Genomic DNA, 14,013 nt, shown 5'->3' with positions numbered 1-14,013 from the left:
TATTTCTCCATCCCCTCACTTTGAATTTACAGGTGTTTTTAGATTTGAAATTAATCTCTTGTAGGCAGCATATAGATGGGTCTTGCTTTTTTAAAAAATTTTTTTAAATTTTTATTTTTTTTTAAAGATTTTATTTATTTATTTGACAGGCAGAGAGGCAGGCACAGAGAGGGGGAAGCAGGCTCCCCGCTGAGCAGAGAGCCCGATGCCAGGACCCTAAGATCATGACCTGAGCTGAAGGGAGAGGCTTAACCCATTGAGCCACCCAGGCGCCCCTGGATCTTGCTTTTTTATCCATTCCATCACCCTGTGTCTTTTGATTGAACATTTTATCCACTTTCATTCAAGGAAATTACTGATAGATATGTGTTTGTTGCCATTTTGTTACTTGTTTCGTGGTTTTTTAGTTTTTCTCTAATCTTTTCTTCACTTACTCTCTTTGATAGTTCATTGACTTTCATTGGTGATATACTTGATTCCTTTCTCTTTATTTTTTGCATATCTATTACTGGTTTTTGACTTGTTACAATTAGGTTTGTGTTTAACATCTTCTGCATATAACAGTGTATATTGAGTTAATTTTGAGCCTATTCTTTACTCCTTTCCACTCCACATTTTAGGTACATGGTATAATATTTTACACCCATTTATTTTGTGAGTCCTTTGATTTTTATAGATATATTTATTTTTACTGCTTTTGTGTTTCCCACTTCTCATACTCATGGTCTTTCCACTCAGAGTCCTCCTTTCTTAGAGGGCTGATTTAGTGGTCATGAGCTCCTTTAGCTTTCATTTGTCTGAGAAGCTCTTTTTCTTTCATTTTGTTCTTAATATTAGCATTGCTAGGTAGATTATTCTTGGCTGCACATTTTTCCCTTTTGGCACTTTGACTATATCATGCTTCTCTCTTCTGGCTTGCAAAGTTTCTGCTGAAACATCTTCTGATCGCCTTATGGGGGTTTCCTTGTATGGAATTACCTTCTTTTTTCTTGCTACTTTTAAAATTATCTTTTTATCACTACTGTTTGCCATTTTAATTACTATGTGTCTTGGTGTGGACCTCCTGGGGTTGATTTTGTTAGGGACTGTTTGTGCATCCTGGATCTGGACATCTGTTTCCTTCCCCAAATTAGGAAAGTTTTCAGCTATTATTTCTCCCAATTTTCTGACCCTTTCCCTCTCTTATTCTTCTAGGATCCCTATAATGTGAATGTCATCATACTTGATGGAGTCACTGAGTTCCCTAAGTCTGTTCTCATTTTGCATAATTTTTTTTCTCTCACCTGCTCAGTTCGTTTACATTTCATTACTGTCTTCTAGGTTACTGATTCATTCTTTTGCTTCCTGTAGCCTGCTACTTATTTCATCTTTTGTATTTTTAATTTCATTTATTGTATTCTTCACCTGTGACTGGTTCTTTTGGTATCTCTTTGTTAAGGGTCTCACTAATGTCCTCCACTCTTTTCTCAAGTATAGTGAGTATCTTTATGATCATTACTTTAAATTCTCTGACGTATTAGTTATCTCCATTTCACTTAGGTCTCTTTCTGTGATTTTGTCCTGGTCTTTCATTTGAGACATATTCCTCTGTCTCCTCATTTTGTCTAGCTCGGTTTCTGTGTGTTAGGAATGTCAATTATGCTTCCTGCTTTTGAAAGTAATGGCTTAATGAAGAAGAGGTCCTATAGTGCCTTGCAGTGCAGTGTTCCCTGTTACCCAGAACCTGGCATTTCAGGGAGTGTCTCCTGTGTGTGTGTTGCATGTGCCCTGCACTCTTCTGCAGAGTCTTTTTCTGCCTGTTGTGACAGTGTTTGGTTCCTGGCCCCAGTGCACGGTTTTTAAAATGTGTGTGTCAGTCTGCTTGTGAAATGACACTGGCTGCCACCAGCTCCAGGGCTGGGTGTGGGGTCGAGGGGCAGGTATAGTTTTAGTAGGGTGTGCAGTGGGGTTCTGCAGGGTCTGTTGCCACACCACTATCACCTGGACCATCACCTCATAATGCATGCTCATCAGGAGACATGATATTGGCAAAGTTTGCTCTGGTCTTCTGGGTTGTGGGGACCCATGGCAATAGGACTGAGGCAAGTGTGACTGGAAATGGCTGATCTACTGAAGTGTGAGGGAGCAGGGCTGATGTAAGCAAGGTAAGTAGTGAATGTCAACACTGTGTGTTTATGCTGAGGGGCAGAAGAGGGAATTGGTACCTGCCAACATCTTTGTTCTTGGCGGAGTCTTGCCCCTTCAGAACATGCTCTGAAATGAGTAAAGAGCTCTTTCTCCCATATGCCCCAGGCATTTTTCAAACTGCTGCTTCTATGCTATATCATCAGAGGGCTCTTTGTGGTGCTGTCTCTTTAAGGGCAGGGACTTGGCTTCCTATTGCCATCCCAGCTTTCCCAGAACCAAGCTGCTGATTTTTTTTAAATTCCAGGAATTAAGTCCTGCTGGTTGGAAGAACTCACAAAATTGGGTCCCCCTGGCTTTCAGAGCCAAAAGTCATGGGGATTCATTTTCCCTGTGCAGCCTCCTAGATTTGATAGCATGTTTCTTGCCCTTCTCCATGCCTCTGTACCCCTTCACCTCCCAGCCCCCAACAGCCCTGATCTATTTCACTTCCTACTGTGTCTTCACTCTCCCAACACTCTTTGATGTGGCCTCTTCTCTGCTTTTAGCTGTGGAGTTTGTTCTGCCAGTCTTCAGGTCATTTTCTAGGTTATTTATACTGATGTAAGTGTTATCTTTTTGTATCTATAAGATGAGATGAGCTTGGGGTTCTCTCATTCTGCCATCTTTTCAGCCTCCCTAGTTTGAGGCTCTTTGATGTCAATGATTAGGAAATTGATTTATCTCCAGTTGCAGTAGTTAAGTGTTTGATCAGTAGGAGTTTTGCTATAGTTCAATGAAGAAGGACATTTTTATATATAAAATAGAGATATAACACCAATTTTTGTCTATAAATAATAAACTATTACAGCTATAGTCATGTGAGATATTATTAAACAGTTGACTGCCACATGAATGCACAGCAGTCCTATAGCAGCACCCCTCCATCTTTCTTAATAGTTCATGACCCATGACAGCCTAGCATATTATAACTCATATGAGTTTAAAGGCTTCCAGGAATTGAAGTTATATCCATTAAAAATAATCCACTGGAGAGAAACATAGTCTGCAATAGTAATTGGCACATGGTATTGTCTTAGTAAATACTTGATTGTTAAGTGAGTAATTAAGTGCAGTCTTGAGTTTCTATTCTGTATGTACATTTTATCAGCTGTGTGATTGAGCAAGTAGTTTGGTTTCTGAGTTTCCATTGTTTTTTCGTTGTTGTTGTAAAATGGGAATGTCAGCCTTTATATCCTAGCTTTTTTTCATGTCGATTAAATGAGATAATATAAATACATGTGTTTAATAGTATTTTTTTAAAAACTCTAAAGGAACCTCTTTTTGTTTTAATATTTTTCTCAGTTGGAATATTGGTTTGCTATTTATACCTTGTAATTGGCAGTGATGTTCATGCCATTGCCCTTAGCCATTCACATTTGGAAACCAGGTGCATTCCAAACAGGGATTTACCTTTCTTAACTTAATGCATTTGTGAAAACCTAAGTCTCAGCATAGGTTTGAAACCTAGCTTTGCCCATTATTGGCTTTGTAAGTCTGAACGTCCCTTGAGCCTCAGTCTCATTTGACAAACATAAATAATAGGTTGCTGTGGAATTGTCATAACTAAATGAGAACATATGTGAAAGCTTTTGGCAATAAATAGTTATTAGTAAATTCTTCTTACACTCCCTTCATGAGGTTAAACATCTTTTAATTCTAATTCTGGGAATAGTTACTCAGTTAATAGGAATATTTTCTTATTTTTTCCATACATATATGAATTATAATAATGTTTTATATATAAAAAAAGGGTTTTTTTTAATTTCTGGATTTTAAAAAAATATAAACTATATTATTTATTAGTCTTGTAGTGGGTCAGGGCTATGCCAGCCATAAGTTATACATGATTATTTTAAGAGTGGAATTTTATTTTAAAAAGTCAAAAGTCAAAAGTAATTTCCTCAAGAATTTCAACTTAACCTTTATTCTGAGGAAGGATTTGAAAAAATTTAGTGGAATCTTCTTGGTAAAAAAAATGTTGAAAATGAACTCAAATATTAAGGGCTACAAACCTATCTTTCCGTGAATACTATACTCCAGCTTATTCCTTCTTACAGATTTTTATATTAATGTAATTATAGGTTGTAATTCAATTTTCTTATAAGATTAAAAATATTTATATCATTTTTCTTCCATTTTATTAAGATAAAATGGACACATAACTATAAATTTGAGATGTACAACATTTGGTAATATATATATTGCTAAAGGACCACCACAGTAAGTTTAGTTAACATCCATCATCTCACATCCCTGTACATACAGATTTTTCTTTCTTGTGATGATAACTTTTGGGATCTACTCAGTAGCTTTCAAATATAAGGACAGCATTAACTATAGTCACTATGCTGAACACTACATTTGCAAGACTTAGTCATCTTAGAAATGCAAGTTTGTACCTTTTGACTACTTTCATCTGTTTTTTCACACTATTATTTTTCATTCTTTTTCAGATCTCTGGATTTTTTTTCTTCTAAAATCCCTTACAGGGGCACCTGGGTGGCTCAGTGGGTTGGGCCGCTGCCTTCGGCTCAGGTCATGGCCTCAGAGTCCTGGGGTCGAGTCCCACATCTGGCTCTCTGCTCAGCAGGGAGCCTGCTTCCCTTCTTCTCTCTCTGCCTGCCTCTTGCCTGCTTGTGATCTCTCTCTGCCAAATAAATAAACAAAATCTTAAAAAAAAAAATTTAAAATCCCTTACAAATCATGTTTATGCTCACATATTTTCAATTTTTTTCTGATGATACTCATGGGATCCCTATTTCTTATCCTGACTTGGAAGTGAGTCCTAAAGTGCTTCCAGTGACAACCAAAGATTTATCACCACACATTTTAATGCATTAGTTGTACAAATATTTGTTGTGGGGCTTGGAAGGAAATACCATAAGATATTACTCTATCATCAAAAGATTTCAATCAAGAAAGGTAGATTTGCAAACTATAACAATCCCATGTGTAAATATTTTACTAGTGGTTTAAACCAGCCATATGTTTGTACAGAGAAGCAGTGATAGTCAGGAATGCTAGTGGCATTGGTGTTGGGCATTGAAAAAAAAAATTGCAAAGAAATTTCTGGCAAATACAAGTTCATAAACAAAAGTTCTGAAGTGAGACAGTGTTCACCTTAATTTAAAGAACAACAATGTATTTGTTTCCTATTGGTGCTATAACAAATTACCAGAAACTTAGTGGCTTCCAGCAGCACATTATTTTCTTACTGTTCTAGAGATCAGAAATCTCAAATCAGGAACCCATATGATTAGATTGAGCCCAGAGAATCCAGGATAATCTTCCCATCTCAAGATCTATAATTTAGGGGCGCCTGGGTGGCTCAGTGGGTTAAAAACCTCTGCCTTTGGCTCAGGTCTCTGCTCAGTGGGGAGCCTGCTTTCTCCTCTTTCTCTGCCTGCCTCTCTGCCTACTTGTGATCTCTGTCTGTCAAATAAATAAATAAAATCCTAAAAAAAAAAAATCTGTAACTTAAATATACCTGCAAGATCTCATTTGTCATGCAAAGTGATGTATTTACAAGTTCTGGGAAGTGGACATCTCTTGCCCCGGGGGGGCGGGGTGGTGGTGGTGGTGGTGGTTATTATCCAGCCCACCACAACAGAAAGGCTAGAATTTAAGGTATGTAATGGGGATAAAAATGGTATGGAATTTGATTTTGAAACACTCTGAAAGCCATGTTAAGGAGTTTGGAACTTAATCTATAAGCCAGCAGTGTTTATTCTTTAAAAAAAGTTAAAAAATATGAAAATAGATGCTCAATTCCATGTGTATACACTCAAAATTCAGATATAATTACTTGGATCATCACAGATCCCTTGAAGGTAATATAAGGAGCCTTTAGACCTAAAGAGGAAGAAATGAGCAGGAAAGTAACATAATCAAATCTGCTTCATAAGTGTAGTTAGTAGTGTAGTTGAACCAAAGGAATGCTGATGAGGCACAACATTTAAAAATTCTTTAATTAAAAAAAAATGGCTGGAAGAATGGAGAGGAAATTGGCTTGAAAATTTTTTCAGAGATAGAATAAATAGGCTATGATGATTAAAGAAGCCAAGGAAGGCTGAAGCAGCCTTTGAGATATTTATGAAAAGGCTCTTAATGTATACTTGCTACTGAAATTTCCTCCCACCGGGTGACTGATTTCTGGAGTCCTCCTGAAATCAAATGCAACTTCCTATTCAAACATGTTCTGTTGCCCTGCTAATCAGTTCCTTCTGTTAGTAGGGTAACTATATAATAAATATTCTAAACTGAGACAGTGATTCTTTTAAACCATTTTTTAAGATCTTCAAATAAAACTTATAAAACTGACTTATAAAACCTAAAATGGATATTTCTGTAAAGCTTCCTTTATAGGATGTGGTGGTCCAGAATATCTCCTGGTGGAATATTTTGAGATGGTCAGCGTAAGCCTTCTCAGGTCCTCATCTCATAAACTGTCCCATAGGACCTTGTGTTGGAGTTAGAGGTAGAGGAATGAAGCCTTGTTGCCAAGGTGAAAATGCACAGGGCCAGCAGTGAAAAAATCTTTGCAATGAAGAGAGAGACTTTTTAGTGAAGGATCATATCCAAATGCCATCTGTTGGGAGTGATATTTAGAAAAGTCCCTAGGGATATCATGGACTTCGATTAGTGTTCTCGTGGCATTGTCCTTTTTGTAAAGTTGAAGTTCAATTCACCTAGGTCTGAATATTTAGATTTTTTGTTCTGCTAGTTCTTTTTCTCTAAAATATATTTCACCCTCAAGTACAGAATTGGATCCATTTAGCTTTTTACCCATTGCCTCCCTTCTTGCCATTCTTGATCACTCCTCATGAAGACTGTTATCTCTTAAGGATGGTTCTAGGATATCTATCCTACTTTCTCCAAGGTAGTTAAATTTTAAGAATTTTACATTTCAGACAGCTTGGTAAATTGTATACGTGGCCTTTTCTTCTTTATAGGGTTGATATGAATGAGTGAAAACTTGAGCCTCAGATGAGAGAACAATACAAAATCCAAGGATCACTGACCATGCCTTCATCCCCCAAGGAAATCTGAAGTGATGAGGACTGGAAGTTCATGGTTTCAGCTCCCACAGTCTCATATAGCTTCGTTAGGAGATGCTTTGAAGACGAGGCTGCCCAGCATCTCTTCATGGCACCCAAGAGCCATCTTTGAGCTGTCCCTGGTTGCCAGTGTCCCACAGAATCACAGCAAATCATATAAGACACCCACAGCGTCTGCTCAAAATCAAACCTGCCTCCACATATTTACCACTTACAGCATTTCTGATTCCTCTTAGTAGATCCAGCTTTTCCATCTGGTATCCCTTGTCTTCACCCAAAAATGCCTTTGAGCATTTCTCACAGTGTGAATTGACTGATGACAAATTCACTCAGCTTTCATCTATCTCAAAATGTTTTTATTTCACCTCCATTTTTTTTGAAGAATATTTTCTCTGGGGATATGTCATTTTAGTTTTGTAAGAGTTTCTTGGCCTTCTCCCACCCCCTTCAAAAATAATTCATATATATATCAGTCCATTATTTTCTGGTCTCCAGTATTTCCTGTGAGAACCAAGTTGTCATTCCTCTTGTTCCATCAAAGGCAAAATATCTTTCTCTGATTTGCTTTTAAGGTTTTTTTCCTTTAACTCTCATGGTTAGCACTGTCAAAAATATGTGTGGTTTTCTTTATCCTTCTAAATGTTGTAGCGCTGAGGGTTAATGTTTGTTATCAATTGAAAATGTTCAGCTTAGTTTCAAAAACATTTGTTTTAGTCCATTCTCACTCTAATCTCCTTCTAGGACTCTAATTAGACTCTATGATATTATTCTCTACATGACTGACATTCTTTTCTTCTTTCTGTATTTTAAGATTCCACATATAAAAATGGAAGTCTTGATTACTGTCTTCTTAGGATCCTGGCAGGAGGGAGTCCTTCTAATGCCCTGGTCTCACCCTTTGCTGTTACCTCCCTTAGCCTCAGCTTTTCCAAAAACACTGAAAGGGGATGCTACTAATAATTGCAACTGAATCAGCAACCATAAATTGGAACTTTGCCAGGCAGACTAGAGTTTAAGATACCCTATGTATTAGGCAGTATTTCATTGTCCTGGAAATCAAACATTAGAATCCTCCTTCGTGCTTTTCTTGACTACATGACACCTCTTTTGCCTCTTATATAAAGTCAGTTTTCAGTCTTACAAGTTCTTTCTACAAAGTTTGTGATTTATCTTTCAGTGTTTAAATTCAAGATATTTCCCTCTCAGCTGAGCATTTGTTAACAGGGTCCATTTATTTATATGAAGTTTCCTTTTTATTCTAGTATATTTTAGTCAGACCTCTGATTAACCTGGCACTACTTTTGTCAAGCTATTTTCTACTTAAGAACCCACGGAGGTTCTTACTGTTTGGGATTCTGCTGAGATTTCTTATTCTTCTGTTTAAAGTCCCTTACTTTTCATGCTGATATCTTTTTGTGCACCACATAGACCCACATTAGAATACCCTCTCCTTCCCCTGCCATCCTAATCAATGACCTGTAGAAGTCACCTCAACACCTAGTGCCTGAAGCTCCAGTTCCAGTCTCTTCCTTCCATCACATTTTTTCCTGTCATCAAATCCATTTCAAATTTGATTATACAGTTTTGTGTATTGTATTTACTAATTGAAGGATTAAGATTCAAGTGCCTTCAGGGGCCATGAGGTAATCATAAACTGTGGAACAGGCAGAGTAAAGAACAATGGGTATTAAAGTGTTTGTGTTGATTTTTATTCCTAGTAATGGTAATTCCCACCTAGGTACATGGTATTTCAGATCATTAAGCAGGGAGATAAAATGGCCAAACCGAATACCTTCTCAAGATTTGCAAATTGTGTCCTAAAATTTTTTCTCCATATACTTTGTAGCTCAAGTAATAAACCATTCTTTATATCTTGTCTTAGCCATAATAAGTAGAATGGTAATAGATGCACATTGTACATTAAGTGCTTTTGAAGTTTAGAAGTAAAAATATGGTTTTAGGAAATGTAATGGAAAAATAAATTGTTTTCAAAAGAAAACAGTGCTCTTGTCTTGTCTCCCAGGCCTGAGGAATGGACCGTCCCATTCCCATTAGCACTCTTGCTCACTTCTCACAGCCCAGGGTCTGAATCTCTCCTTCCGTGGACACTGGCAAAGTGGACTTGCTTTGGCTTCCAAAGAAGGTTAGGGAATGGTATCCAGCAGTCTAACCTTAGCCAAGAGACATGCCAAGAGTTAAGGTGGGGCCATAAGTAGGGCTGGATAAAGGGGCATTAAGCAAGTTAGTGAGGTAGTAATAGATGCAGGTCAAACAGTGGGGCTTAAATAATGACCCCCGGAATTGGGATGTCTAAGCTAGATGCATGTCAAAGAATGAGGAGACCAGCATTGTGTACCTGACAAAAAGACAAAGGTAAATTTATTGACTATCATAGTGGGGGAAAGCTCTGCTGGTCTTTTTGAGCAGAGCAGACTGATGATAACTACATAGGGTTTTTGAAAAGTGGGGAGTTAGGATGGGTGGGTTTTCAGGAGTGTGACATCATTGGAAGAAGAGTGGTTACTCGATGTGACGATTTCTGATTGGTTGACATTTGAAGTCCTGCTTACTAGAGTGAGCCCTTTCTTGATTGGGTTGTTACTGGTCAGTTGGCTTGCAAAACCACTTGGTTTACTGAGGCAAGTTGCTGATTGATTGAACAGGTTTAAAATAAATTATGTTGGCTATTTGTTACCATGGCTGCCAAACAATCAATCTTTTCCTGGGAGGATGGTAATTTTTTTCCCTTAAATGGGATGAGAATACATCTAGATTTCAGAAAAGAAATATGAGCATCAGATTATGAATTGGACCTCTTTTTGGAAAATCCTTCAGAAAATAATTAGAAGGTAAAAATAGCCCCAAGGTCAGGTAACGGAGCAGTTATAACAAAGTAGACTAATAAACCCAAGAAAGACCTACTTCCTGTTGTTTTTCAAGGAGCCAAAAGCCCATAGGATATTCTTTCTATGGCTCCATGAGGATTCTCATGCCCAGTAATGTTACAATACCCCAGAGCAAGGGTCAGCAAACTTTTTCTGTAAGTAGTCAGATGGTAAATGTTTTAGGCCTTGAGGGCCATCATTTCAGTCTCTGTTCCATTTCCTAACCTTGGCTACTGTAGTACCAAAGCAGCCATCCATATGTAAACAGATGGGTGCCACTAGAGATGGTCTGGAGTAGCTGGATTGGACCTGTGGTGGCCACATGAGGCTTGTAGATTATAGTTTGCTAACTCCTGACCTAGAACAAGTATTCTTGTTTTATACTGCTAAGGAATCAAAACCAAAATATCTGAACCTCTCTGGTCAAGAGAGAGTACATCAATAATAAATAGTTGTTGACTAAGTGAGTTCTGGTTTCCTATGTGGTTGGATGACATTGATTACGGTCCGGGCTAGGATACTACTGGAGATATAGCTGAGATAGAAGTAAAGCTGGAGTATAGACAGAGTTCAGGGTGAAAAGCCTCCATTGTCCCATTTCCAGTGGGCATCAGGTGGGGATGCTGTCAATGCCACAAGCACCACACCCCATGATACTTGCTGGTCTCTTGCTTAATGGCCTGCAGTACTGTATCTGCTGACTACTGCTGTTCTTCTGACAACTGTTAGTGCTACTTCAGCTGAAGAGATCCTGTCTTTTGAAAACTGATAACTCTGCCAGTTAACATCAGAGAGCTTGACTTTGAAGTATTTTCAGATTTTTGGAGGCTACAGGATAACCTGGCCTTTTTTAGCTTCCTTCATCACCCTTCCCCAGGTTAGAGGATCATTTGAATGACAGCGTTCTGTGGGCTTGACCGTCAGTTGTGAAGTCCCCTTGACTTCTTCCTCCAGGGAGCCCACGATCTTGAAAATAGGACATCCTTTGTCCTGACCTGGTATTCTGCATTTCTGGGAGTAGTCATGGAACTAGCCCACCAGAGCGAACTGTTCTGAAAAGTACTTCCTACAATTCCTTTATTCGTTCTTGGGGGGTGGGGAAACACAGCTCATATTTTAGATCAGCAAATCTTTTGTTTGTGGCTTATGTATCTTAAGACTCTTGTAAATGAATACTTAGGAATATATATATTTGCCTGCTCAGAGAACTTTTTGGAATTGGACTCTACTATCACTTGCATCTCAAATATTTGAGATTCTATTTTCAGATACATTTCATAGAGAAACATTGTTTGATGTGAAGCATGTCTTTTAGTGCCTTTTGTTAAATGGCCTATTTAGGTTTTTTTTTTTTTTTTTTTTTCTGCAGTGAAATGTAGTCATTACCAAGAATAAGGATAAAAACTTGTCATGGTACTAATTTTACCTTATAATAGTACGTTAGAATTCATGAAAATTAGGATTAGATTTTTTGTCATCCTTGTGTAGTATTATCTAAAACAGAAATAAGATGTTTAAATGTGTTAGAAATAATAATAATACGAGATATAATATTTTGATACTCTAACATGATTTAACATTACTGAATGGTTTTGAAATCCATCATGAAAAATTGGAAAGGAGCAATAAAATTTTGAAAAAGATGAGAGAGGGCTATCTTTATCAGCTATTTAAGTAAATTATAAAGATATAGTTATTCAAATATTATGGAAATGGAATAAAACTAGACAGACTATGAAAGAAAGAAAAAAAACTAGATTTCTACTTGCCTACTTGTGATCTCTGTCAAATTAAAAAAAACAACAAAAAAAGCTTTATTTACTTATTTTCATTCCTCCCTCCTCCCATTGAATGATCCATGAGAGAAGGTACTAGGTCTTTTTTTATCATTGTATTTTCTATAGCAGAGTACCTGACCCAGCATAGGTAATAAATGTTGATTGGGTAATGTTCGGTGATGAGCCTCTAGGTGACCTAACCTTCAGGCTTTTATTTTTCACCAAGGACTGATAATACTTATATAAACATAAAAAGGAGACACATTTTTAATGTATTAGAAAAAGCTTTATAATTTTCTTTAGCAGTTAGACTAGTTTTCTAGTGAGTACATAGAAATGATAAAATCTAGATTAGGTGGTATAGAAAAAAAGTTTTATTTTTCAGTGGAGAAGTCCATTCCCCTACTCCCATTCCATTGTATGGGATTGTGTTGTTCTGCCTTTGCGGAGGTAATGTTTACAGTGTTCTATATGCATGCATAGAAGTAAAATGTACTTTGTCATGTCCTATAGCTTGCTTATCACAATTTTCTTTCTTTTTCTTTTTTTTTTTTTAAGATTTTTATTTATTTATTTGACAGACAGATCACAAGTAGGCAGAGAGAGGAGGAAACAGGCTCCCCACTGAGCAGAGAGCCCGATGCAGGGGTCGATCCCAGGACCCTGGGATCATGACCTGAGCCGAAGGCAGTGACTTTAACCCACTGAGCCACCCAGGTGTCCCACTTATCACAATTTTCTATCTTGGCTTTGCTCTGAGTGGTACTCTTGGTTGACTAGACATATACAAAGTATACTAGATTTGAAGCGAAATGTTAAATGGAGAACTGATTCCAGGCTTCCTTTGTCTTCCCACCCCATCCCCTTAAGATATGACTTTATTATGTTTTATTTTTGGAGGCAATTTAAGTCTTTTAGAATTGGGAAAAGTGAAACTCCTCATGTAGTGTTAGCCAGCATTCTCTCAAATGTGCCACTAAAAAAGATTTGATTAAAAAAGTGGTGATTAGGGCGCCTGGGTGGTTCAGTGGGTTAAGCCGCTGCCTTCGGCTCAGGTCATGATCTCAGAGTCCTGGGATCGAGTCCCACATCGGGCTCTCTGCTCTGCCGGGAGCCTGCTTCCTCCTCTCTCTCTGCCTGCCTCTCTGCCTACTTGTGATCTCTCTGTCAAGTAAATAAATAAAATCTTTAAAAAAAAAAAAAGTGGTGATTAAAAAAAATAGTTTTCTTCTGGCTTACATAAAAATGATATTTTAGCTATCAGTTCAGATATTTGGAAATTGTGAAGTCTGTTCCATTTTTTAATGACACAGCATATGAAGTAGGACATTATTGAAAGGTCAACTAGAGGCTTATTTTTCAGACTATAAATCTCACAGGTTGAATTGCGGAAGTCTAGAAACGTGTTGTTTTATGTTCATCACCATTCTATGTTAATAAGATAATTCAAAAGTAATTAGAAGTGGTAGCAGCTACATGAAATGATTATCTTCATTTAGAACAATTCTGATAGAATAAAAGTGGAGGGAAGAAAATTTTGATAGAATTTCACTGGTTTCTAAGGGGCACTGGGAAGTGAAAAGTGCCTCAGAAAAGTGAGGAATGTGCCTGCAGATTGCAACCTGAGTGTGACTATGTGAGGTTTTCTTAGGAGTAGCCAGGAGGAAGCAAGTTTGCATTTTCACGTTTTGCACCAAATCCTGTTAAAGAATGCCAGCAGGTGATTGGCGTTTTTCTGAACAGAGAAAGCCTGTGTGTGGTATCTGGCAAGTCAGGTTTAAGAAAAAGATGTCAGCAACTTAAGGCCCATGTCACATGACATCCTGGGCTTGCCAATACTAGACGCTCTGGATCAGGTTTCAACTCCAGGCTGTCCTGCCAGCCATGTGGATTCAGCCGAATGAGAAGCAAAACCTCACTTCCGAAAATGTTAGGAGCTGCCCTTCGCTTGCCGTGAGGCCTCCGGATCCGGAGCTTGTTTTCAAATGAGAGCCTCTCTACTGAATGGAATTTTCATATTCCGCTGTCATTTTGATGCTCTCTTCTGGGCTTCATCACTTCTACCAGGCACTTCCTGCGAGAATGGGGGCAGGCGCTCTCGCCATCTGTGTAAGTACAGCCTGCCCC

The 14,013-nt window shown here is 38.0% G+C and overlaps 1 protein-coding gene across 4 annotated transcripts in view; it reads left to right on the top strand.

Moving 5' to 3' along the window:
• The window catches only part of FAM13A (family with sequence similarity 13 member A), a 356,989-nt gene that overhangs the window by 13,375 nt on the left and 329,601 nt on the right, over nt 1–14,013 (top strand). For 3 of the 4 annotated variants that reach the window (XM_032332872.1, XM_032332871.1, XM_032332870.1), the window contains exon 1: nt 13,774–13,995. The exons of the other annotated variant lie outside the window; for it this stretch is intronic. In XM_032332872.1, coding sequence (XP_032188763.1) covers nt 13,891–13,995 — 105 coding nt within the window. In that variant the 5' untranslated portion in view covers nt 13,774–13,890. Of the gene's footprint in view, nt 1–13,773; nt 13,996–14,013 lie in introns of those variants that run through there. 4 annotated transcript variants of the gene reach the window in all.

This window comes from Mustela erminea, chromosome 2 (assembly GCF_009829155.1).
Source record: "Mustela erminea isolate mMusErm1 chromosome 2, mMusErm1.Pri, whole genome shotgun sequence".
In the NCBI taxonomy this organism is placed as follows: Eukaryota; Metazoa; Chordata; class Mammalia; order Carnivora; family Mustelidae; genus Mustela; species Mustela erminea.
The sequence above is the reverse complement of the archived record's forward strand: the minus strand, read 5'-3'. Positions and strand labels throughout refer to the sequence as shown.